Here is a 25,991-nt window from a genome sequence, read left to right as displayed (position 1 = left end):
TGGCCAGTAAGTGCTGGTCTGGGATGCTAGTGCCAGGTGCTCAGCTGGCTGGCGAGGCCTGAGGGTTAGTTTAACTCTGTCCCTAGCTCTCAGTGCCATCGTGGGAAAAGGCTCATCCTTCCCCAACCTCGGACCTTTGGGGACCTGACATTCTGCCATCACTGGGGGTGAAAGGTCACCTTCTTTAGCTCCTCACTCATCTGATTTGCCTCCACAACCAGCGGCATGAGTTTGATGTAGTCCTGGAAGACAGCTAAGATGCTGGAGTCAGCTTGGCCATCTCTGGGGCTCCCAGTACCTAGCGAGAGTCATGGAGGAAGTCTGTTTGTTCAGTGACACTTTTCTCCTTCACGAAACACACACTCAGCTGTTCACTTACACTGCCTCAAAATCTTGGCTTCAAGGCCCTCAGTCCAGTGCAGTTCTGGACTGTCCAGGAAGGAGGGTTAAAGGAAGTAGAAGCCAATGGGCCAGAGGAGGAGCTGAATCCTCAGTGACCCAGCAAGTAATCTGTTCTCCTTCAGTGTCTAGGTGCTATGGAGGAAGGATCATAGCGACTATGAGCCCCTCTCCAGACTTGGACGAGTACTGCCTTGTGTTAGGATCTGTCTGCTCCTTAGAGACTTCCTGCCCGTGGGTCACATGGCACCGATGCCTCAGAACTTCCCCCAGGCTGCCTTGGGAACCCGCCATCATCAACGGGACCAGAACGCTTCAGCCCGGGGCCCGAGGTTTGATGAACTTCCTGTCACCACAGTCCCTATGCTGGGAAGGCATCTGCACAGTCAGTTATGGAGAACTAAATGGAAAAGGTTATTTGTGGATGGTTTTGCTATGGTTGTGTGTCTGTGTGTGTGTGTACAGTGTGCACGTAGAGACCAAACAAAGAAGGGGGTCACGTCTTCTATCACTTTCCACCTTATTCCCCTGAGGCAGTGTCTCTCCTTGAACCTAGACAAGCAGTCACCAAGTCCCAGACAACCCTCTTGTCTCTGTCCCTCTTGAGACAACACTCAGCTCTTCAAGTGGATGACGGTATAAACGTCTGTCCTCGAGGCTATGACGCTAGCATTCTTAACCACTGAGCCAGCTTGCTAACCCTGGCCTTGGGTTTATGTCTAGAACTTAAGAATGTGGGTGTGGTAATCCCAGTTCTCAGTAGGCTGAGGCAAATTAACACCTTGAGACCACCTTGCACTACAGAGTGGGTTTCGAGCTAGCCTTAGGTACCTCATGAGATCTGAAACAGAGTTAAGTATGGTGGCTCATACCTGTCATCTCAGCACCCCACTGCCCCTCAGTTGTAGCTTTAAGGTAAACAGAGCCTAGGTGCCTCCCCAAGAAGCCAGAACATCACAAAGACCTCAGTGGGATGCAGCCAACTCTGTGCATATGACTTGGGGCTGGGGGGGGTGGGGTGGGAAGGTGTTAAGGAGTTCTGCCTGAGGAGTAAGGGGAGGTGGATGGGCAGAGAGTGGAGCCTCTAGGAACCTGTGAGGAATCCTACGTAGTGCAGGGGTGGAGGGTGGGTTGAGGGGCAAAGGATACCTTCCCGCTTAGAAACCCAGAGCTGCAGCTTCTTCCAGACCAGGGCCTGGACCTCACCCCTCCCCATCTCTCCAGCCCAGAGCAGGCTCTCAGTGTGTGCTGTAGCACTCCCCATTGGCTGAAGGCTTTTCTAACCCACCCATCTCCTCAGCATTCTTGCCTCCACTTGCTGGCACACTCTCCCATACCAAGCTTCATACCGTGGACTAACTTTATCCTCATCCCTAGGGAAGGGCTAGTGACTTAACACACTGTTGACATCTATTCAGTTATTTTGTTGTTGTTTTTTTTTTTTGTGGTTTTTCGAGACAGGATTTCTCTGTAGCTAGAACTAGCTCTTGTAGACCAGGTTGGTCTCGAACTCACAGAGATCCGCCTGCCTCTGCCTCTCGAGTGCTGGGATTAAAGGCATGCGCCACCACCGCCCGGCTCTATTCAGTTTTCTCTATTTCTATTTTGGGGCTGATGATGTAGCTAAGTGGAGCACTTGTCTGGCTTGAACACAAAACCTTGGGTTTTATTGCTAGCATGCACACGCAGAGAGTGAGAGTGAGAGAGAGAGAGAGAGAGAGAGAGAGAGAGAGAGAGAGAGAGAGAGAGAGAGAGAGAGAGATCTCAGATTTTAACTTTCTGCATCCTGTACTCTGACTCCATGGAAGCAGTTGCTTTTATGTTTTCCCAGGAAGGCAGGTCCAGTCGCTTACCAAGCATGTCCACACTCACTCCCTCAGCAGCTGCCCGCTCCAGCTGGAAAAAGTCGTAATCGTATCTACTCAAATCCTCATCGCCTCGCTCTGGGGGAAACCCGATGTAGAGGAAGGCACTGTTGGATCCCAAGATGATGCGGTCCTGGGAAGGAGAGCATAGGGAGGAAAGACCTGGCCTGCTCCAGGGTCTAGGCTTTACGAGCAGGAGTGGAGAGAGCCGAGAACACTCTTGACTCCATGACCACCGAGATTCAGACCTCTGCCAGGATGTGCGGTCTGAGCCTCAGAAGAAAAGCATGGGGAGGTGGGGGGGAGCAGGGGTGGTTCTGTACCGTGCACTGGGGTCTGATTCAGGTTAGGTTATTGGAGTTCCTCTGAGAGGGCAGAGGTTTAAGTGCAGACGTTATGTGGGGGCTTTTCAGTGAGGTAGACCACACTGCTGATGGGCCACTAGAGGGAAGTCCTTGGGATGGGGCATGTGCTGGACAGTGAAGCTAGGGAGGGCTCACCCAGAGCTTCTAAAAGGGGACTGGGCCTCCTGCCTGTCTCGGAGGCTTGTGGCTTCTGTGTATAGTGATTGAGGAAGAAGGCTTCAGGGCAGCCAGTAGAGCCACTGTGGTGGGAGAGACTCCACCCAGGGTGGTAGAACAAACGGAACAGAGGGGCTGCTGTAGGCAGGTGACTCGTCACTCCCCAGGGCAGGCTCTTAGGCCTCAGATATCATCAAATGTGAGCGCCAAGAAGGGTCTTAAAGAGTAGCTGTTTCCACCCTCCTTGTGTTATAGGGGATGTTCCTGAGATACAGTGAGTTGGGAGCCGGTCTGTCACCCCAGCCTGTGCAACCTGGCAGAGGTAGGAAGCCCCAGGCCTGGCCAGTCCCTCTCACTGTGACAGGAGACATTTCACAAGAGAGTCCTGCTCCCCCTCCCTTGTCACCATCTTGAGGGTAGCACGGAAGCATTTCTGTGACTGGGCAGGGGACGTACCAAGTGCTGCAGCTTTGTCCTGCTGGTGACAGGGACCCCGTTGACGATCACCTTGCACTTGTCGTGTGGTGCAACTGTTACTTTACCGTCCAGATTCACGAAAGAAGCGTGTTTATCTGAAATCCTAAGACGACAAGAGTTTGTCAGGGTCACCCAGTAGATTATGATTTCAAGGCTGGTTGAGTTGCACAATGAGACCCACAGCTGTGGTCAATGGGGAAGCTCCCACTGTCCCTCACCCCACACCGAAGCTGCAGGGCCCAAAGACGCCAGGGCGTTGGAAGATAACAAAGACTATTCTATTGACAGAGCCAATGCTAGCTGAGGGCCTGCAGCTGCCAGGAACCACCAGCTGCTGAGACCGTCACAAGTCCTTGAATGCTACAGCTAGCAATGGAGAAATGAAAACATGTTTCATTAGCCAAGATTGTGTATCAAAAGGTAGTAAAGAGCTGTGGTGTGTGTGCACCAGGGGAAACAATCCACCAGAAAGGAGGAATGGATTCCCAGGATGTCAGCAACATGGGTGTAACTGAAGGGCATTATGAAATCACCCAGGTACAGAAAGACAAATAACCACATGTTCTCCCCCATACACGGAGGTCAAGACCCTGGTCTCAAAGAACAGAAGAATGCTTGCCATAGCTGGGGGTGAGGGAGGTAGGGCATGGGGGTGGATGAGGGAATGGTTAATGACCACAGGGGGTGGATCGAAATAGGAAGAGAGCATCTGGTGTTCTACAGCATAAGCTTATGAGGCTCAAAGCCAGTAGCTGAAAGTTTCAAACTCCCTAGCACACCTGACCACCCGCCATTGCATGTATGTTCTGGAAATCACTCTACAGAGCACAAATACACATAACTATGGTGCCGATTAAAACATATGTATGGTACTTTAAATTTTTTTTTGCTTCTTTTGGTTTTTGTTCGTTTGGTTTTTGTTTTGTTTTTTTCAAGACAGGTTTTCTCTGTGTAGCACTGGCTGTCCTAGAACTCTTTGTAGACCAGGCTGGCCTTGAACTCATAGAAATCCACCTGCCTCTGCCTTCCAAGTGCTGGGATTAAAAGCGTGTGCCACCATGCCCGGCTTAAAATTTTTAAAAGCTGCTTCAGTAAGGGCTTCAAACAGCTGAGGAGACAGCCACCTGAAGATACAATCGTGAAAGACCCTCCACGACGTGCCTGGCCTTTTATCTCCCCTGGTTTTTGGCAGGGTCACCTTACTTCTGCTCATGCGGTTCTGTCTTACAAGATTTCTGCTGCCATCCCTTTTCTCCCAAGATGGGTGGGGGAAACAGGAGGTGTGCACTACACACTGGACTTCAGCAAGCCTTCCGGCATGAGCACTGGAGGAGGTACTGAGGGAGGTCTGGGAACTTTTTAATATTGCTCATCCAGCAGGACTTACAGTGTGGCTTACCTACAACCAGATGACTTTCCAGAATCTACTCCAGAGAAGCATGTTAGCAGAATCCTGACAACCCAACTCTCAGAGGAGGGGGCAGGGGGATTTCGTGTTTGAGGCCAACTTGGGCTACATAGTGAGATCCTGTCTCAAAACAAAAAGCAAAACACCGAACAAGACAGATCTCTGGGTTGAGAAGGTCTGGTCCTCTAGTTTGGGGCGGGCGCTGTTCTTACCCCAGGCCTCGAAGACGGATAGCATTTGAAGCAGCCCGACCAACGTCACAGGAGCCTGGAAAGAGTTGGGATGGTTTATCTTCAAATTGGCAGCATGTGGCCTTGATGAAGTAATATGCTTGACAGTCTGAGAGTGGCATTTTTTCTCCAATAAGAGTGTGCAAAGAGTGTGCCCCCCCATTGGATCTGTCAATCATTAACAGCACCTGGATATGACCTTGCTTTATGGATAATTGTTTTACTTTCTGCTCTTTTTGTCTTGGGATCCCCAACTTGGTGAAATGCCACCTTTTTCATGGTCCTTAGTCCTCAGTGACCCACTGAAGCTGGGACAGCAAAGGCTCTTAGAAGCCATGTTTCCATGGTGGCCAGCCCCTCAGGGTGTACCATGTCCCCTGCAGCTCCTGGGTGCCTCTGGCTGTCCTCCAGCCACCACCCTGCACAGAGCTTAGCCATGCATAGTGCTCAGGGAGGGGAGAACAGGGATCGGGCCAACTCTGGGCATTGAATGCCAACCCATTCAGTAGCATGCATATTGGAGAGACATTCCAAAGGCTGCCACCTCCTCAGAAACCACTAGACAAACATGTGATGTGACCATGTGTGGGTGGCGGATAAATAACATGCAGTATAGTAAATGATAGGGACCATTTACCTTAGCAAGGAAAATTCCCAAGCACGCTACAGTTGGAATGGGTTTAATGATATCAGTGAACTGAGCAGGCACAAAAGACAAGTGTGTATGATCTCGCTGCTATGAGACACCACACATGGAGGAATCCAGACACAAAAAGAACAGTGGTCACCCAGGCTCAGGAAGAGGAGTGGGGAGATGGCTTTTAATGGGTACAGAGTTTCTATATGAGGTGATGGTGGAAAGTTCTGGAAGTAAATATGGAGATGGTTTAGTGTCTATGCACTGTGTACTCAAGAGTGGTTAGAGAGGTGCTTTATGTTGTATGTTTTGGATACAAAATTAAAACTATCAAAAAAGGAAAGGAAGAGAAAGGAATGGAGAGAGAAAGAAGGGAAGAGGGAGAAGAAAATGGAATCAGAGCCGGCCTGGCAGGCGGGGGCGGGGTAGGTAAGGGGAGCAGGAGGATCAAGTACCGTTGTGAATGAAGAACTTGAGAACACCTGTGAGCTGTGGGTCCTCGTTGACATTGAGAAGGTGTGGGAGTGCCTTCACCATCTGCTGCTCCTAAGAAGACACAGAAAAGCCTGTAGACACCTAAGGCCCCAGGTCCTCACGAGGGAGGGGAGCTGTCCGGACATGCCTGTTCCAAGGCCCAGGGGCCTCCCTTCTTGTTTCCCCCTCCCACAATCATCTACTGTTCCTCCCCCCTTTATTCTGCCTCACCTTTTTCTCTTCAGGCCCCCGACATCCTCAGGCTCCTTGCTCCCCTCTGGGTGGCCCCTCCCTGGGTATCCTAACTTGCTGCTACCTGACTAAGCCTCGGCTAGAATGTCTAGTGAAGAACGGAACACCGCATCCTCCCTCAGTGATGCCCAAGCGCATTTGTCTTCCTCTCCCACGCAGTGGGACCCTGCTGTGCTCAGAGAGAATGGACGAGCAGACCTAGAGCAAACACTGTGCCTTAGGGTGATGTTTAGACCCTGAAGTTCCTCTGATTAAGAGCAGAGAACATGAAAGCCCTGGTTATTGTTAACTGAAGTTCTATAGACCTGCACCCCGAATCCCACTCAAGCCCAGAGTCACACAGGGCCACCCCGCCACAGGATGCTATTTAATAGGCCTTCCGCTGGCACCCGAGTTTTGCCTAGACCTTCAGAATCCTTGACCTCTAACACGATCTGCACAGACCACACCCCTATTCTACTTCTACCCCCTGAGGCTTCATTCTGTGCTTCAGGAACCTTTCTGTAGCCAAGATGGGTTCTCCCTTCTCTCTCAAGAGTTCCAGGTCTGGTCCAAGACTTGGGCATTTGCTTGGAGCCTCGTGGCTAAGAATAGGGTTCCGGAGAGGCGGGAAAAAGGGCGTGTTTCTCACCCGTGGATGTTCACAGCCTGGCTCAGAAGCTGGGGTGTGGCTCAGTGCTGCACAGAGGTTTGCCTAGCATTTGCAAGGCCCTGGATTTCACACCCCTAGCACCCCAAAACAATAAATATTGTACTCACAACATGGTCTGTTAGGAACTGGCCATGAAAGTGAATACTAGCCAGGAGGGATGCAATAGCTCAGGCCGATCTACTGTCCCAGAGGACATTCACACTCCTTAGTCCTTCAAAACTGAATCACCAACAGTCTATCTGTCTTACCTCGTCAGTATGCCATGATCTCCTTGATCCCTTCAGGCCCCAACTCTGCCCTCACTGCAGCCTGGAGCCTGACAGCAGCACAGGCTGTCAGCTGTGTGGAGATTACCACACATGGACAGCGTGAGCCTCACCTGCGAGAGAGCCGCGTACTGCTCCTCCCATTCCATCCGCGCCTGCTCCAGCAGGTGGGCCCAGGTTCGAGTGCCCAGCTGCCATTCTGCCAGGAAACAAGCCGAGTGCTCTAGAGGGAGGAAGGGACTTTAAGCATGGGGCATCAAAAGGGAGATGTAGAGTGACTGCGGAGGAGGGGGGGGGCGGGGACCTAGCTGCTCCTGCGCGAAGACTCATCCGCTCAGTTCTGCACCAGGTGGTACCCTGGGGTCACTCAGGCATTAGAACACGAAGGATGATTCACTGGGAAGCCTGGAGCTCAGAGGTCCCCTTTTCACATATGCAGGCATGTGACCACCTGTTCAGGGAATTCCCATCTGCCCAGAGGTCAGAAAGGATAACAGATTTGTCTTGTTTTTTATGTTTCATTCCTGGGTTTATGAACAGCAAGAATTAGATGCTGTGTGTGTATAGACACCCAGCACATCCAGAACTCTGTGGTCACCGTATGTGTCTGCTCTAACTCAGGCAGCGTCTTGTTGCTGTGGATGCCTGAGGTCAGCAGGTCAGCATAGGAAGCCTGGACGAGTGTCCTGATTGGCGTGCCTGCCCTGTGTCTGAGCCGTGTGGGAAAGCACAAGGCCGTTGTTCACGTCAGTGGCAAATGAGACCACACTGATGTCAAAGCTGGAAAATTTCAAGGTTGAGCCAGAAGATCCTTAACAAAACGTGGCCCTTCCCTCCCACCCGCACTCCCTGGCCAGCCCAGCTGCTGCGCAGGCCACCACTCAGTCCTTCCAGCTAGCAGCTGGGAGTCAGGCGTGGCTGAGCGTAGCCTCCCGACTTGATTTACCTTCTGCTCCGGCGTCCCCGAATCTGAGCAGCTGCTTGTTCTCAGCCCTGGATGCTCTCACCAGTGTGCACGTGTTGACCGTAGCTCTGTTCTGAACCTTTTTAGCCCTGTCACATGCATTGACAAACATTTTCTCAGCCCCCTTTGCAGCCAGGGCTACCAGCCCTGGGGTAGCAGTGGGCAAGCCCAGATCCCAGGCAGAACCAGGCTAGTTTTCCCTACCAGCAGTGTCCAGCCTTTTGCCCCTGTGTCATCTAAAAATTCCTTGGGCCACATGCATCGCTAGCCTGGGACGCATTGTGGACCCACGAGTCAAAGGCTAGACATACCTGCAACCACTGAGACCAAAACTGACCTCGGTAACCTACACGATTCCCACAAACTCACAAAGCTCAGCTGAGTCCCGTGCTAGGCTTCTGAATATCCCGGGTCCTGAACACACTTGGCTAATTCAAGAGTTTGATTCATCAGCCAGGCGGTGGTGGCGCCTTTAATCCCAGCACTTGGGAGGCAGAGGCAGGCGGATCTCTGTGAGTTCGAGACCAGCCTGAGTCTACAAGAGCTAGTTCCAGGACAGGCTCCAAAGTCACAGAAATACTGTCTCAAAAGCAAAAAAAAAAAAAAAAAAAAAAAAAAAAGAATTTGATTCATCAATAATTAAAACCCTGGAAACCACAGGCTGATTTTTTTTTTAACTCTTTGGGAGCCCATCACCCAATTCCCCAAAAAGCACACAGAGGCCTATTCTTACTTATAAGGCCCGGTCTTAGTTTATTTTGTTTCTTGCCGGCTTTTCTTAAATTACCCCGTTTCTCTTTTGCCTCTGAGATTTTACCGTTCTCTATTTCTGTTTTACCTTCTCACTCTGTGGCTGGCTGTGTAGCTGGGTGGCTGCCCCTGACGACCTCCTCTCCTTTTCTTGCTCCTTGATCTTCTCTTCCTGGATGTCTCCTCCTATTTATCCTCTCTGCCTGCCAGCCCCGCCTATCCTTCCTCCTGCCTTGCTATTGGTTGTTCAGCTCTTTATTAGCCCAATCAGGTGTTTTGGACAGGCAAAGCAACACAGCTTTATCACGTTAAACAAATGCAACGTAAAAAACCACAACACATGTTTGCATCATTAAACGAATGTTCCACAGCATAAACAAATGTAAAATATATCTTAAAATAATATTCTACAACAGGCTCCAGTCAACTTAGGGATTTCTGTTCCTGTCCCGACTCCCAGTGTCACCACAGAAAGCTCAGACATACCGTAACATGACTTATTCTCTGTGAGAAATTCAAATTTAACGGTGAATCGTATGCCATTATTATCTTGATGTCAGGGATTAAACACCAGGGCTTTACCACGGGGCTTCAGCCCCACAGGTGTTTTAGGCTTTACCCTTTTATTTCACAAAAGAAATTTAAAGATTCCAGTGAGGCTTGTTCCGAGCACAAATTCGGAACGGAGTTTAGAGAACACAGTGTCTCTCTGTGTACAACCCCTCCCGAAATCTACTGACAGCAAGATCGCAGCAGTAGGCAGGAGAAAGGGAACATTCCAGAGGCTGTGAAAGCCTAAACTCCACCTACGGATCTGAGCTCGCACTCGGACGCTGGGAGAAAATGGCGTGGCACGCTACAGTCCTGCGTCTGAGCCGTGAAGAACTCCCAGGAAAGGACAGATCAGGACAGTCGGTTCACTGGAGGCATAATCTGAACTGTTGGGTTTTATTGTTGCTTTGTTTTGTTTTTTTGAGGTGGGATCTCACCTGGATGGAGCTCTTGAACTCACAGAGACCCACCTGCATCTGACTTCCACGAGCTGGGATTAAAGGCGCACCACCACGCAAAGCCCAAAGGATAGTTTCAGTTTTTGAGCGTCCCTGAGAGAGCGGGCACAGTAAGTGGCTTGCTGCGGATGCACCTCTCCAGACCCTCCTTCTTTTCTCACTCAGTTTCATTCCTGTCTCACTAGTCACTTGGTTCTCCTCCTGGACTCCCACCCAAACACCAAGCCGTCGAATAGCGGAGCGCCAAGGGAGCTGTGACCAGGACACGGAACACCATGACGGGTTGCTGCCCACAGAGCGCTTACCTCTCAGCGTATCTCAGTGTCGACAAGGTTTCCTCATAGCAGATATCAGCTGGGCTTATGGCTGCAATCTGGAACCATCCGTGCAGACTTTCGTCATCCAGGGTGGTTTTTTTTTTTTGTTTTTTTTTTTTAATATTGATGCTATTAAAATAGCTAATATTCGGGTTGAGGGGATGGTACTGCCAGTCAAGTACTTGCTTTGCAAACAAGAACTGAGTTTGATGCCAGAACCCACATAAAAATGCCACAAATGCTGGCACCCAGTTGTAATCCTAGCCCTGGAATTTACGGGGCAGTGGCCTAGTCTAATTTGTGAGCGAGCCCATCTTACAGGAAGTGGATGACATTTATGAGGAAAATACTCAAGGTTGTTGTCTGGTCTTCACACACGCACACACAGAGACACGTATGCAGTCCTGCCTGTATATACATGTACCTCATACATGCACATGCTAACAAAAAACCAATCTTCACAAAGCAGCTTGTATCATTTAATTTCCAGTATTATTTGAAGTTTAAATTATTTACTTTTTGAATTTATTTTTTGTTTATTTATTTTATGTCTGAATGTTTTGCCTGTGTGTGTGTACCAACTAAAATCTGGTTGTATACACACAAGCCTCACCTGCACAACCAGGGCACGTCTCTGTCCCATTCTTTCTTTTTTTAAATATTTATTTGTTTAAATATTTATTATGTGTACAATATTCTCTCTGTGTATGCCTGAAGGCCAGAAGAGGGCACCAGACCTCATTACAGATAGTTGTGAGCCACCATGTGGTTGCTGGGAATTGAACTCAGTACCTTTGGAAGAGCAGCCAGTGCTCTTAACCACTCAGCCATCTCTCCAGCCCTGTCCCATTCTTTCTGGCAGTTAATGACTTCTCATGATTAACCCCATTTTATAGGGCCAATAATAACATTTTTTTTTTCTCCTAGCCACCTCCCTTCTCATCTCCCTCAAAAAGCAGCTGCCTGAGGACTCCAGGATGACAGTAAACTGGATGCCGCTCCAGCCACACCTTTGCTGAGCGTGAGAGCACCAACTCCCAGCTCTCCCCTCCTCCACATCACCCCATGCCTGCAGGAAGTAGCCAGACTTGAGTCGATGCCCCTTTATCCAAAGAGAGCTTAAAATGTTGGTCATAAGCATCACCTCAGCTCTCTGTTAACCCTTATGCAAAGAGTCTGGAATTTAATACCCGGTATCCATCTTTGGAAGCCCCCTCCCCCTGGGAGTTGCCTTGGTCCAGACTCCACCTCCAAAAGAGTCCGCCAAGCTGCGGACCACGCCCACAGGCTATTTAGGCTGCCGCCCAGAGAAGAAACACGTGGTGAGCGCCGCAGTAAACGTGGGCATCTTTTATTCGGTTTAATTTGGTCTGATTTGAATTATTTGCGTCAGCGGAGAGGCTCGTCTTAAGAACATTCCGAACACCAGGCTGGAGGCGTGGCTCGGTGGCAGAGCACTTGCCTGGTGTGTGTTAGGTGCTGGTTTCCGTGCCCCATCACTAAACAGAGTCAAAACGAAAAGCAATATACATTCCAGTAGCAGCCCCAAAAGCTGCAGCAAGAATAAGATATTCAATGTGGTAGAAGCCTTGCCACACACCGCAATTGGCAGGCATCAGGGCTGTGAGGTGGTGAAGTGGACGGGGCCGAGCGCTGAGTCCTGGTGTGCTGAGAGTGATTTTAGCCACAGAGCACTAAGAGCTGAACTAGTCTCACGAGTTGTGAGATCTTACCAGTGTTGTCCGGCTGTTCCCGCCCAGAGCCGACTGGAGCAGTTTGGTCAGAACAGAATCTCTGTAGGGAATGTGCAGGACTTTCTTCCCCATGGCTGAGTCAGCCAGAGCACTTCGAGAAGGAGAAAACATTAAGCAATCAATGGAAGGGATTAGGAAGAAACTGAGTCTCCATGGGTAACTAGAGATGGCTCACACATCCCTGCGGTGGCTCTGTGTTGTGTGTGGCTTGATGGTCCCCCCCAGTGGGTAAGCCACTCTTTATTTCTGCCTCCAGGGAGCCACCATGCTTTTCCTCACTCAAACCATGCACCAAGATAAATCCTTCCTCCCTGAAGCGACTTCAGGTTAGAGAGAGGTTGACTAATCCACCCTGCGGCAATAATTGCACAGAGTAGCAGATACCTATACAAGGATGCCCAGGCAAGACAGGACATAAGCCAGAGACCCTCAAAAGACAGGGCCTGGAGAGAAAGACGAAACTGAGCTTAAGAACATGGCCTGCTCTTGCAGAAAACTCCAGTTTGATCCCACACCCACAACAGGTAGTTCACAGCCACCTGGGACTCCAGCTCTAGGGGATCTGGCTCCCTCTTCTGGCTGCCATGGGTACCTGCACTCGCAGGTGCATACCCACACACATACATATAGACATACACATAATTTTAAAAAATTTAATTACAAAACTCAAGACAATTAGGCAAAGATGAATCAGATGGCAAAGGTCCACTTGTTTTTGTGGTGTGCCAACAAGGAGGGGCATGCTTCAGTGGGGAAAGGGTGTGAAGTTAAAAATTACTGCATATATGCACTCATATTCACGTGATAAAAAGAGTTTGGAGGGGGCTCATTGGATGGGGCATGAAGACTAGCGTTCTGATTCCAGCACCCACATAAAAGCCAGGCAGGTGCGGCAGCTTGAGAGGTGGAGACCAGAACTCTCCCTGGGAGACCCCCAGAGCAATCTGGCCAGCTAAACTAGCTGAACTCTGTTGACTGAGGTTTCTGTCCTGTCCGGTCCTACAGACTGACTCTTTCCTCCTCTCAGAATTTCCTTGTTCTCATTGTCCACCTCTACTTCCTACCTGATTGCCCCACCTATACTTCCTGCCTGGCTTCTGGCCAATCAGCATTTTATTAAACAAGTACAAGAAACAAATCTTTACTGGGTAAAATCATTGTCCCACAGCAGAACTCTCAGGCTCCAACTTCATCCAGAAACCTCACCTCAGTAAGCACAGCAAAGAGAGCTGAGGGAGGCATTCTACATGAAGGAGGCATCTCTGGTCTCTGCACATATGTGTATATGTGTGTACACCCACCCACCCACATATGTGTGTCCACACACACACAAACATCTCCCTGGCAAAAAGAAAAAAGGAAAAGAGAGGAAAATAAGGAAGAACGACAGCAGGGGAGGGGTGGGATCTCAGCCCCATGGTAGATGCCTCCAAGAGGAGAACACAGGGCAAAATTCTGCACCAACTACTTAGGTTGATGGAGAGAATATTTATTTTGCTAGTGTTATTCCATGAAACATTAATTAGTTTTAAATATATAGGAGGGCTGGGCATGAACCAATCATGCCAATGTATCATGAACTAAAGGCTATTATTAATCTAATCCTATTTCATTTACCTTGGTAGGTTTGGAGCTGGGAATGGGGTCCAGGTCTTGGGCTCACTAGGGAACTGGAGCACCACCCTCTGCTCTTTTAAATGTCATTGTTTCATGCCATGGCATGGTTGTCTGAATGAGAATGGCCCCAACAGGCTCATATGTTTGAATGCTTGGTCCTCAGTTGGTGAAACTATTTGGGAAGGAATGAGGAGGTGTGGCTTGATGGAGGAGGTGTGTCACTGGGGTGGGTTTTGAGGTTTCAAAAGCCCACACCATTCCAGTTAGCTCTTTCTGCCTCCTACTTGTGGATCAAGATGTGAGCTCTCAGCTACTGCTCCCATGCAATGCAATGCCTGCCTGCTACCATGTTCCCCTCTAAAACTGTAAGCCCCCAATAAATGATTTTTTCTATAGGTTGCCTTGGTCATGGTGTTTCTTCAGAGCAATAGAAACATAACTAACAAGAATATCTGGGTGCTGGCCACATACCTGATGACATTCCCTAAACTGGTTAGGCTTAAATTGACCCTGGACCCTTCCCTCAGCCGGTCTCCTTCAGCTCCCGATGATTTTTGCCTCTCGCTTCCTGCCAAGTCAACCATGTTGATGCTGGATTGTTTGGTGAGAGCCGTATCCAGGAAAACCTGTAGAGACACACCTCGGGCTGTTAGACTGAGGCCTCAGAGACAGACTGTCCCGTGATCTTATGTGGCTCTTCAAGGTATATCACAGACTTCAAACATAATAAAGTAGTGATGGAGGAGTTAATTTCATTGGTTAAATAAAAAAACTGCCTTAGCCCTTTAATAGGACAAAAAATTAGGTAGGCGGAGTAGACAAAACAGAATGCTGGGAGAAAAAAGCCGAGTAAGTCGCCATGATTCTCCCACTCCAGACAGACGCAGGTTAAGATCTTTCCTGGTAAGCCAGCTCGTGGTGCTATACAGAATATTAAAAATGGGTTAGATCAATATGTAAGAGCTAGCCAACAAGAGGCTAAAACTAATGGGCCAGACAATGTTTAAAAGAATACAGTTTCTGTGTAATTATTTCGGGGCATAAATAAGCCATGCGGGCGGCCGGGGTGCTAGAAACTTAGCCCGCTGCTCTTATTACAACAAAGTAGTGAGTGGCAGCTGTCACTGAAGGTGCCATCTGTGTGCAGTGACATTGTGGTGATATTGAGAGAAATGAAAAACTGGTCGAAGTATCAGATTAACCTAATTGCTCTTCGTCAGAACCATGCGGCTTAGGCTAGGCTAAAAAATATATTTTGAAAAACACTTCATATGTGACAAGGGTCATGTGTCAGGAGCTGATAACAACTGGGAGAATATTGCTTCAAGGATAGCCAAGAACTGACCAATTAAAAATATGTCCATAGTATGCTTCATCTACACACCCCAAGGACAGATAGGAAGGGGCCAACTGAGAACATGTAGTAATAGGAGCACAGCGGTGGGCTGCGTCCTGCACCCGGCTAGCTTTACCCGAAATAATTACATGGAAACTGTATTCTTTTAAACACTGCCTGGCCCATTAGTTCCAGCCTCTTATTGGCTAGCTCTTACATATTGATTTATGGTTGGAAGCAGTTACTTCAGCCCACTGGTACACTCTGGACGAGTTCCACCATATGACCCTACTCTGCCTCTGGGAGCCTGTCCCACAGATGAGGACTTCTACCTGCTTAAACTGGATGGTGATGACCATGTGGGACCGGCTGCTGCTGGCATTCATGTTGGTCGAAGCTGTCATCCTGGTTTTTGATGCCTGCTCCATCAGCTTCTCAATTTGTGCATAATTCTCACAAGGCACCCACTTTAGCCCTTCCACAAAAAACCCCAGCTGTTGATCTTCCCTGACTCTTAACCCTCCAGGAATCTTGGTTCTGGACAGCAAATCTCTTATCTGTAGGAGGAAAGAGAAGAAGAAATGTTATCCAGTTTAAGAATGTAAGAATTTCATTTCCTTCCTTATCACTGTCTGCAAAATAATTGATCCTCAGTTAATATGAGTTAGGTGTTGAATTAATACTGAGTTTCCACAGGTACCGGACAGCCTTATAATTGAGCTAAGTAGGGCTGGAGAGATGGCTCAGTGGTTAAGAACAGTGACTGCTCTTCCAGAGGACCCGGGTTCGATTCCCAGCACCCACATGGCAGCTCACAACTGTCTGAAAATGCAATTCCATGAGATCTGACACCTTCACACCAACAAACATAAAGTTAAATAAATCATTAAAAAAAATAATTGAGCTAAGTAAGAAACCGGGAAATGTAAAAGGAAGACGAGAACGGCTGGGCGGTGGTGGTGGCAGCGTGCGCCTTTAATCCCAGCACTCATGAAGCAGAGGCAGCCTGCTCTGTGAGTTCAAGGTCAGCATGGTCTTCAGAGCGAGTTCTAGGACAGGCTCCAAAGTTATAGAGAAACCCTGTTGATGGAGGAGTTACTTTCATTTAATAAAGAAACTGCCTTGGCCCATTTATAGGCCAGCCCTTAGGTGGGTGGAGTAAACAGACAGAATGCTGGGAGAAAGAAGCCGAGTCAGTGAGTTGTCATGATTCTCCCACTCCAGACAGACGCAGGTTAAGATCTTTCCTGGTAAGCCAGCTCGTGGTACTACACAGAATATTAGAAATGGGTTAGACCAATATGTAAGAGCTAGCCAATAAGAGGCTGGAACTAATGGGCCAGGCAGTGATTAAAAGAATACAGTTTCCGTGTAATTATTTCGGGGCATAAGCTAGCCATGCGGGCGGCCGGGTGCCGGGGATGCAGCCCCGCCGCTATTATTACAACAGAGTGGCGCCCAACGTGGGGAGCCAAAATGTGGTGGCGTAAATGAATGTAGACAGATTATAAAGATATATACAGCTTTAATAAGGAAATAGACTTACAGGACCACAGGTTCCCGCGGAGAACAGGAAATGCGGAGCAAAAAAGGGCTGCTGGGATCACGCCCGGCAGATTTATCAGTAAACATTAGCCCAAGGCGAACACGCCCCCAATGGGTGGGGCTATATCCCTACACCCTGTCTTGAAAAACCAGAGTCCCTGTGGGCCACATCCAACACGGGACAACCGGTGACCAGAGTCCTCAGTGCTAATAATCCATGGAGTCACTCAGGTGTGTGTTAGCACAGACTCTCGGGGGACACGGCTCACTGTGTGCGAGTATCTGGGCAGACAGACAGAGAGAGAGAGAGCAGAGGATGTTACATGTTTACCTGTTCATTGTAGATTTCCAGCATGCTAAACATGACCTGCAGAGAGAACAGAGAGTCAGTGCTGTCCTGAAGATCTGGAGCGATGCAGCGAGGATATAAAGGGAAAGTTAACTAACATTAGCTGCAGTAGCTCTTTCAAGCTGCTCGGTGCTTAAGGGAATTTATGACACTGGAAAACCTCTCAAAATAAATTTAAAAGAAAACAAACAAACAAACAAACTCAAACTGGCCTGGGGAGCTGCTCAGTGGGCAGGAATACTGGTCACTCAAGCATGGGGACCTGAGCTTGGATTCCCAGCACCCACCCACAGGGCCAGGTAGGACTGTGCTCACCTGTAATGCTGGGGGTGCAGACAGGAGGAGCTCTGGGCTAGCTGCCTGCCAGTCTATCTAAAAACCATCAAACCCCAGCTTCAGTGAGAGGCGCTCTCTCAAAGGAACAAGGTGAAGGGTGATGGAGGGGATACCCATGTCCTCCTCTGGCCTCCACACATGGACACAGAAGCATGTATAACACATGTGCATGTACTTTTATATTACATACTCATACATGCACATACACAATTAAAAAGAAAAGGAAAATGCACAAACAGGGATTGTGGGCAGGCCTGCAATTCCAGCTCTCAGGAGGCTAAGACGAGAAGACTCATTAGAGCTTGGATGGGAGGGGAGGAGGTGGCTTCTGCCACTGGGTGCTGTTGGCAGGTTTTAGGATAGGCTTTACAGAGTGATTGGCACTGTATATACTTCATTGACTAACCCAGGTGATCCAGTAGTTTCTAGAATGGGGTCTCACTACCAGCCCACAGGTTCTGCATCTGCACAGCCAACAATGGGTCAGAAGAAGTAACATAAAAACCCCGTCTGCACCAAACATCCAGGCTCTTGTCTTCTTTCTCTTGAGTCTGATCTCTGCCATCTAGGATGAGCAGAGACAAGGGCTGTGCCTACAGGTGTTTCCTGACATCTTACTGTTGTGTTCCGGAGCTGGTCACATCAATGACTGCCACCAGCATTCAAAGTTTGCTCTGGAGTCTTCAACGGGGGGACAGTAAGACCACCCTTGGTGCTTAGGTGTAATCCAAGGGTAGAAAATGTGCTTATGCCAGCAACAGACTGGGTTCAAGTCCCATCACCATATGTGACATATGTACCTATTTTAGGACACACATGTAGTTGGCATTTTCTTTTTTTTTCGTAAGTGCCCATCCACACTGTAACCTGTTTAAAGGAGTTTTTTTTTTTTTAGCTTGGCTCTGTTTTATTGAGTACCTGTGGCATTCTCTGATCCCATGAGCTAAAACCTTAAACCTAAGCCCTTTGCATTGGTCTCTGACCCCTTCTCAGGTCTGTGAGAGCAGATCCCTAACCACTGTGCCTGTTCGGTAGCTGCGTTTAATGGCCCCACCTCTAGGAAGTTGGTGCCCGCACTGGCGGGCGGTTTTACTTAGCTTGTTATTTCTGCTTAGTGTGCTGGCTGCTCAAGGGCTCTGCCTCACAGTAGTCCTCTTGAAGGAGCTGTATTGTTTTGTTTGTTTCAGCTTTCTCAGACGGTAGCCCAGCAAGAATTCTACTCCCGTAGGCGCCAGCCGTGTTGCTGCCACTAAAGGCAGCTTTAACTAAATCTCTGCTGTTCTAATTAGGAATAAGACTAGAGATTCAAAGGCTGGGTGAGAATCTGCAAGCTCAGAGAGGTTGAGTAACAACTAGCTAGTCCTCTCTCCTTGCTGGCATCTATAGAAGACCCATGCTTCCTCCTTGCCAAACCAGAAAAGCCTGCGCCACTCCAAATCCCACCCTACTACTTTCTGGGTCTGTCTCTCCCAGATGCCCTCTGAGGCTCTGGAATTATTTTTTGTTAACTAGTTGCTAACACAGCCTCCAAGCCCAAGGTTAATTTTATTTAATTAACACAAATGCAAACTTAGACCCAGTGTGACTGACTATCCCCACAACACACACATCAATCTGAAAATACAGACGCCAGTGCCTTCCACTTGTGGAAATGAAAAGGTGCAGTTCCCAAGAGGAAAGATTCTAGAATAATGGATGCATACCTGGAGTTCTAGGTTTTTCTTTTGCATCTTAATAGCTTGGAAGAGCTCTTCACACACTCTTGGAATAATACCCTTGTTTGTGCCAAAGCCAATCATGGAGTAGCTTTTTCCAGAGCCCGTCTGGCCATAGGCCAGGAGAGTAGCATTGTAGCCTCGCCAGGCACTGTCTAGAATTCCCCTTCCAATATCATGGAAGACGTGGAGCTAGAAAGGAAATTGTAACTGTCACCAGCCACGGTGGCTCTAAAGCACTTCTTCGACACACATATGAACGTGTGCAAACAGTCACACAGCACAGACCCCTCCACAGAACTGTAATTTGTATCCAGGTTGCCGCTCAAAGGTTTAGCCCCCCCCCCCCCCCACCAGGTTAGTAGCACGCCGAGGCTGTGGAAACACCCTGGTCTCTTTCTGTCTATTTCCTGCCATGAGATCTGTAGCACTGCCAGCTCCAATGCGTTGCTTCACCACAGGCTGAGAAAGCGATGGGCTAGAGCCTACGAAATGAACAAATAGGCCTTGACTCTTCAAAGTGAGTTATCTCAGGCGTTTTTTATACGAACAGAAAGTTGCCTCATGCACACACCCTTAAAAAACGAACCTCCCCTCAGTGCCCACTGCAGAAAGGAGCAGAAAGACAGTAAGAGCCAGAGGTCAGGGAGGATCCGAACAATGGTGCTTTTAAGACATGGCAAGGCCGGGCGATGGTGGCGCACGCCTTTAATCCCAGCACTCAGGAGGCAGAGGCAGGCGGATCTCTGTGAGTTCGAGACCAGCCTGGTCTACAAGAGCTAGTTCCAGGACAGGCTCCAAAGCCACAGAGAAACCCTGTCTCGAAAAACCAAAAAAAAAAAAAAAGACAAAAAAAAAAAAAAAAAAAAAAAAGACATGGCAAGGACTCACAAGACCCGCACAAAGGCAAGCAGTCGCCAGTCCAGCACCAAGTGTGGAGGGGCTCATGAGCTTCACTCCCAGCCAAGGAGATACTGACAGTTAATGGCTTCTGGGGGACAATTTTCTTTAAGGGTATGACCCCTGGTAAATTGAGAGGTTCCAGTCAATGGCCCCATATTCCTGAATAGATGGACAGCTAACAGAAGTCTCTTTGGGTAAAGAAAGAAAGGAAGGAGGGAGGGAGGGAGAGAGGAGGAAAGGAAATAAGGGAGGAAGGAAGGAAGGAAGGAAGGAAGGGAGGGAGGGAGGGAGGGAGGGAGGGAGGGAGGGAGGGAGGAAGGAAGAAGGAAGAAAGGAAGGAAGAGAGAAAAAGAAAGAGAGAGAAAGGAACAAAAATTGGGAGGGGTAGAAGAATGTTGGGGAGGATCTAGGAGTTTAGGAGAAGGAGTAAGGGGTGAATTCCATAAAAATACATGGTGTGCATGCATAAAATTTTAAAATAATAAAAATATAAAATCTGTTTAAATTTTTATTATTTATATTATTGTATGTTTATGTGCCCCATGTGTGTCTGGTGTCCTTGGAGACCAGAAGGGAGCATCAGACCTCCTAGAACTGGAGTTTACAGACAACTGTGAGCCATCATGTGACTGCTGGGATTGAGCCCAGGTCCTGTGGAAGAGCAGTCAATGCTCTTAACCACTGAGTCACCTCTCCAGCTCCTAAGAATATTTAAAAACAACAACAATAACAACAAACCTTGAAAAGCAGGCATGATGGTAGAGTAGTTTGGGAGGCAGAAGCACCGTTTTTAAAAGTGGAATCAAAAGATGCTTGCACCACAATTGCTCAAAGGGAGTGTGGCCTGGCTCCTTTTCTTTCTGGTCATGGCCACTGCGGCAATAGTTATCAAAGAATAAAACAGGGAGAATCATGGAATCCATCTGTCGCAATATGTACCTTTATGGAATTTATGTAGTTTTTAATTATGAGAAAGATGTACACACCAACATAGCATGATCTATGATGGTATGCTTTTCATCCCAGCACTTGGGAAGCAGAGGCAGGAGAATCTCTGAGTTTGAGGCCAGCCTGGTGCACAGAGTTAATTCCAGGACAGTCAGAGCTACATAGAGAAACTCTGTCTTGAAAACCAGAAAACCAACAACAGAAAATGTATTTGTTTCTCATAGGAAGGAATAAAAAGCTGCATGCCTTTCATATCAGCACTCAGAGGGCAGAGGCAGGAGGATCTCTGAGTTTGAGGCCAACCTGGTCTATATAACAACTTCTAAGCTCGCCAGGGCTGCATAGAGAGATATTGTATCAAAAAACAAAACAAAAATAGGAATACAAAATTGTTGTACTATAAGGGTTGTGTGGTCTATAGGATTAATGAAATTTGACTGTAGTTTTCAAGAACACTGTGTCTATACTTTTGTTCAAAATGTATCTGAATGAAGTTATCTGCAGCTCTTCTTTTAAAGGTTTATTTTTTTATGTGTGTATGTGTTTGTGTGTATGCAGGTATCCTTGGAGGCCAGAGCGGGTTGTTAGATGCCCTGGAGATGGAGTCACAGGTGATTGTAAACCATTCAACGCTGGTGCTGGGCAAGAGCAGCCAGTGCCACGACCCGCTGAGCATCTTTCTGTCCAGCCTGGTGGTTTAGCAGCTGCTCGGCAAACCTCAGACGTGAATGCCAAGTTTAGTAACTGGACTCCTTCTTGCTGACTCTATTGGACTCTTAGAGGTTGAGTTCAGGTCATCAGACACGGTGTAGGCGGCATCTCACCAGCCATTGTCCTGAATTTTCATAAATTGAAAGTTTCAAGTAGTACAACATTTTGTTAAGTACTAGGTAAAGAGTAGAAACATTTTATAAACATCTTAGTGGTGTAGTCTTCCACTGGAATGTGGTGTGGCTATTATCTGTGTGCTGGGAAATCTGGGACATCCTGGAGTTACATTTCCAGTTTCTTTCCAACACATCATTCTGTGACCAAAGAGAAGATTTGTCTTCATTTTGTACTTCTTTGTTAATTGGCTTTTCATTGTTATAATACCCAAGATAATCAGTTCATGGAGGAAAGCTGGTTTGGGCTCATGGTTTCAGTTCATGCTCAGTTGGCCCCATTGCTATGGGTCTATGGTGGCACAATGAACCATGGCAGGAGCATACGACAGACTTGTCTCCTAAAGCTAGAAAGCAAGGTGAGAGACAGGAGGGGCAGGGGTCCCCACGTTTCCTTCAAGGACATGCTAGTACCCAGAGTTCCTCCTACACGGTCTCTCCTCTCCAAAGCCATGTACACTGAGGAGCAAGGCTTGGCAATCACATGGCTTCTGGGGATCTGAACTCAGGTCTGCAGGCTCCGGGAGCAAGTGCTTTGCCAACTGAGCCATCTCATTGCTCTGGCAGGGATAATGTCAAAGGGAAAACACAAACCACAAAAATCTACCATTGAAGTTTCTGCGCGACTTACCTGACCTGCGAATTGACTGGTCGGATTGGATGGAATCAGGACACCGTCTTTGTCCTTTTGAAAGCCATCATGAGACCAATAGGCCAGGTCAAAGGTGAAAGTCTTCAGGTGCTCTCCGTTCTTAGGGTCTCGGATGGTGGTGCTCTGGGAATGCATGGAAATCACACATTGGCTTCCAGAGCTCTTCTCTCTCTATAGTCAGGTTATAAATTCAGAATTAGTGCACTCCTGCTGGAAGAAGTCACGTGTCCCGACCACTTGTGGTGGTTTGGATGAGAATGGCCCCCATAGGCTCATATTTGAATGTTTGGTTCCCAATTGGCATGGCATGGGCTTTTGAAACCTCAAAGCTCCCCCCCCCCCCAGTGACCCACTTCCTCCAACAAGGCCACACCCATCAGTTTCCATATCTCTGCCTCTAACTTGCTGATAAGATGTTAAACTCTGTTACTGCTCCAGGGCCATGCCAGCCTGCCTGCCTGCTGCCATGCTCCCTGACCTGATGGTCATGGACTCAACCCTTTCGAACTACAAGCAACCCCCAATTGCACACTTTTTTTATGAGTTGCCTTGGCCATGGTGTCTCTTCACAACAACAGAACAGTCAGAAAGCCTGATTTAAAGTCTCGTTCTCTGGCCAGAGTTGTAGGATCTGCCCAGCCCCATGCTTCTGCTGGTAAGACTCACTTGGTAACCCCAGTCTCTACTGCTTCCTTTTGTCTCATGGCACCTTGTGACTGCTTCTAATGTGCTGGTTTTTTTTTGTTTTGTTTTGTTTTGTTTTTTTTCTGGAAAACTTGGCAAGCCAGCCAGAAAACTGAGGAACTGAACAAGAGAACAGAAGCTTGAGCAAGAGGGCACACAAATAAGACACATATTTCTGTATGGGAAGGGGTCCTCTGTACGGTAAACATGACTGTCGTAATGTGTGTGAATACACCTCAGAGGCGTTGCTGGTTTGGAACAGCTGTTTGCTAAATGCCAATTACACCACTGTCAAAAGGAAGGGCAGTGTCTTGCTACTGTAGTGGGGTTGTTTCTGTGGATGACCATCAGTATCCAGATGGCTAGGGACAAAAGAGCTTAAAAATCAGAAAAGCACTGGGTGGTGGTAGTGCTTAATCCCAGCACTAGGGAGGCAGAGGTAGTTGGATCTCAGTGAGTTCAAGGCCAGCCTGATCAACAGAGCTAGTTCCAGTGAAGAGTTACAGCCTGCATAATGCTGGGAAAATGGATAGCTGGGACATTAAGGAAAAAAATCCCAGTGACCAGCTTTGTGCAGTAGGTAAAAATGGGAATGGAATTGGGGGAAACACCACCTCATCAACACATTGAAGGAAATGGACTGTGACCGGATTCTTGCTTTTCTGTGACTACTTACGTAAAGGTGTAGAATGTGCCAATAGAGACAGAAATCAGGACTCTTCAAGATGGCACTGTTGCAGGATTTCTAGACAGCTAGCAAAATCACAGGGTTTTCCCGTGGAGCCCTGGCTGTCCTGGAACTCACTCTGTAAGACCAGGCCAGAGATCCACCTGCCTCTGCCTCCTAAGTGCTGGGATTAAAGGCATGCACCACCACCTTTTCTGGTTTGGAAAAAACATTTTTATTATATTCCATTTTATTAGTAGTACGTCTGATGTATGCACGTACGTGAATGTGCGAGTGTGTGCTTGCATGCACCCTCACCACAGTGCATGTGGAGATCAGAGAACAACTTCTGGGAACCATTTCTCTCCTTCCACTATGGGTCCCAGGGGTCAAACATGACACCAGGCTTGTGCACAGAGCTTTCACCCACTGAGCCATCTCACCAGCTCAAGATAGAATGAAAAACAAACTTACCATTTACTTCCTGAGGATGGAGCCCCCCCCCCCCCGTCTTCCCCCCTCTGCTCATGTGGTTTTTAAATGAGAATGACCCCTATAGGCTCACATTTGAAAGCTTGGTCCCCAGTTGGTTGACCTGCTTGGACTTAGGAGCTGTGTCACTCGGGGTGAGCTTTGATGTTTCAAAAGTCCCACGGTTCCAGTTGGCTCTCTTCTGCCTGTGGTTGCTGTCTTAGCATGTCTCTCAGCTACTGCTCCAGTCCCATGAGTCCCCAAATTTAATGCTACCTTTTTTTTTAAAAGATTTATTTATTTACTATGTATATAGTGTTCTGCTGGCACACCAGAAGAGGGTACCAGATTTTATTACAGATGAAGGGGTACCAGATTTTATTATAGATGGTTGTGAGTCACCATGTGGTTGCTGGGAATTGAACTCAGGACCTCTGGAAGAACAGCCAGTGCTCTTAACCTCTGAGCCATCTCTCCAGCCCCCTTAATGCTACCTTTTATAAGTGGCCTTGGCCATGGTGTTTTGTCACCATAAGAAAAGTAACGAAGCCCAGATTATGATGTGGACAAGGTTATTATTGGTGGCCTTTGAGAAACTGGGCACAACCTGCCATAAAACTTGACAATAGAAAGAACAGGCAAAAATGAAAAGGGAAAAAAAGGGAGGGTGGGTGGCACATGGGCTAGAGAACAGGAATGGTGGTGTTTGATTAGTTCCATTCCTGGACTCCAGGAAAAAGATAACCCCGTGTAATCTTGGTAGCTGAGCACACGGGACATAAACCCAAATTGTAGTTCTCACCTTTTCTGTCTGCTACCCCGTAAAGGATGAAGCTTCTTTGTAGGGCAGAGGAATGGGCTCCCAACTCCATATTCTAAGAAGTGGAGCCAAGATTTTATCTCAGAATAAGCTTTAGAGGGTGACTCGGACCTCCCAAGGAACTCACTATTGCACTGGGCCTATGACAGGGAGCGTGTCTGCTCTGGCGGACACAGGTGCTGAAGGCACACGGGCTCACGGCAACCGAGGATGCTTTCTAGGCCACATAAAGTAACTGGTGGACGGGGTAAGACCATCAAAGAAAAACAAGCGTTTTGTGCCTGGGAATTAGGATTAACACCTCCATTCTATTTTGTACTAATATCCCTGGTCCCTCAGAACATTCTGGGAGATAGGTATTCTTCTATTAGGAAATATATTACAGATCTGGGAAAGGGAAAACAGGTTGTAAAGGCAATATTGACCCTTGACCTCCTCCAGACCCTGTAGCACTTACTTTTCTCATGCCCATGACAAAGTACTTAAGCAAAGCAATTTAAGGGAAGGGCTTACTTGGGCTGTTTCAGGCCACTATGTGGGTTAGGCGTGATGGTGGGACAGCTCGGGGACTGGTGGGCAAGAGTTTGTAGCAGTTTGTTCATGGCTTAGCAGATCAGGAAGCAATGATGGGGCTCTAAGCAAGCTCAAGCTGAAGGTCTTAGTAGCTTTCAAAGGCCAGAGAGGCCCTATGTCCCAAAGGCTCCACAATCTCTGGGAAGCAAACATTCTGACATGCAGGCCTGCGGGGGACATTTCCTATCCAAAGCATTTAATATAACACGAGGAGGCTCACAGTAAACACAAGCAATATAAGCTGCCGGATGAACCTGATGGGAGTGGAGAGGCTGAATGAACAGAGGATGGGATAGGACTTGTGGAGCTCAGCCAACCTCTCATCCCGACTATACACAGGCGCGGGAGGAACCTGCGCCTTCTCTTGGTCTTGTGCGCACCGCCCTGACATCAGGTTGTAGTGTTTTGAGTATCCCTTATAATTGGATTCATAGAACTGGACAGTCTAGGTCCTGCCCTAGAGTAGCCACACATGCCACCCACCAGACTGCCTGGGAACTTGGTACCCTTCCTTG

The 25,991-nt window shown here is 48.2% G+C and overlaps 1 protein-coding gene across 1 annotated transcript in view; it reads right to left on the bottom strand.

Annotated features, from left to right (window-relative positions):
• LOC130874286 (kinesin-like protein KIF28) overlaps positions 1 to 25,991 on the bottom strand; it is a 44,455-nt gene that overhangs the window by 16,722 nt on the left and 1,742 nt on the right. The window contains exons 2-15 of the mRNA XM_057769371.1: positions 22,241 to 22,432; positions 18,863 to 19,066; positions 16,806 to 16,841; positions 15,262 to 15,486; positions 14,065 to 14,219; positions 11,956 to 12,067; positions 10,211 to 10,278; positions 8,128 to 8,234; positions 7,295 to 7,404; positions 5,993 to 6,083; positions 4,883 to 4,937; positions 3,242 to 3,365; positions 2,253 to 2,397; positions 180 to 298 (exon numbers count right to left, since the gene is read on the bottom strand). Of these exons, the coding sequence (XP_057625354.1) occupies positions 180 to 298; positions 2,253 to 2,397; positions 3,242 to 3,365; positions 4,883 to 4,937; positions 5,993 to 6,083; positions 7,295 to 7,404; positions 8,128 to 8,234; positions 10,211 to 10,278; positions 11,956 to 12,067; positions 14,065 to 14,219; positions 15,262 to 15,486; positions 16,806 to 16,841; positions 18,863 to 19,066; positions 22,241 to 22,432 (1,743 nt within the window). The remainder of the gene's footprint in view (positions 1 to 179; positions 299 to 2,252; positions 2,398 to 3,241; positions 3,366 to 4,882; positions 4,938 to 5,992; positions 6,084 to 7,294; positions 7,405 to 8,127; positions 8,235 to 10,210; positions 10,279 to 11,955; positions 12,068 to 14,064; positions 14,220 to 15,261; positions 15,487 to 16,805; positions 16,842 to 18,862; positions 19,067 to 22,240; positions 22,433 to 25,991) is intronic.

This window comes from Chionomys nivalis, chromosome 5 (genome assembly GCF_950005125.1).
Source record: "Chionomys nivalis chromosome 5, mChiNiv1.1, whole genome shotgun sequence".
Lineage (NCBI taxonomy): Eukaryota > Metazoa > Chordata > Mammalia > Rodentia > Cricetidae > Chionomys > Chionomys nivalis.
Note: the sequence above shows the minus strand (reverse complement) of the source record. Positions and strands in the feature narration are given on the sequence as shown.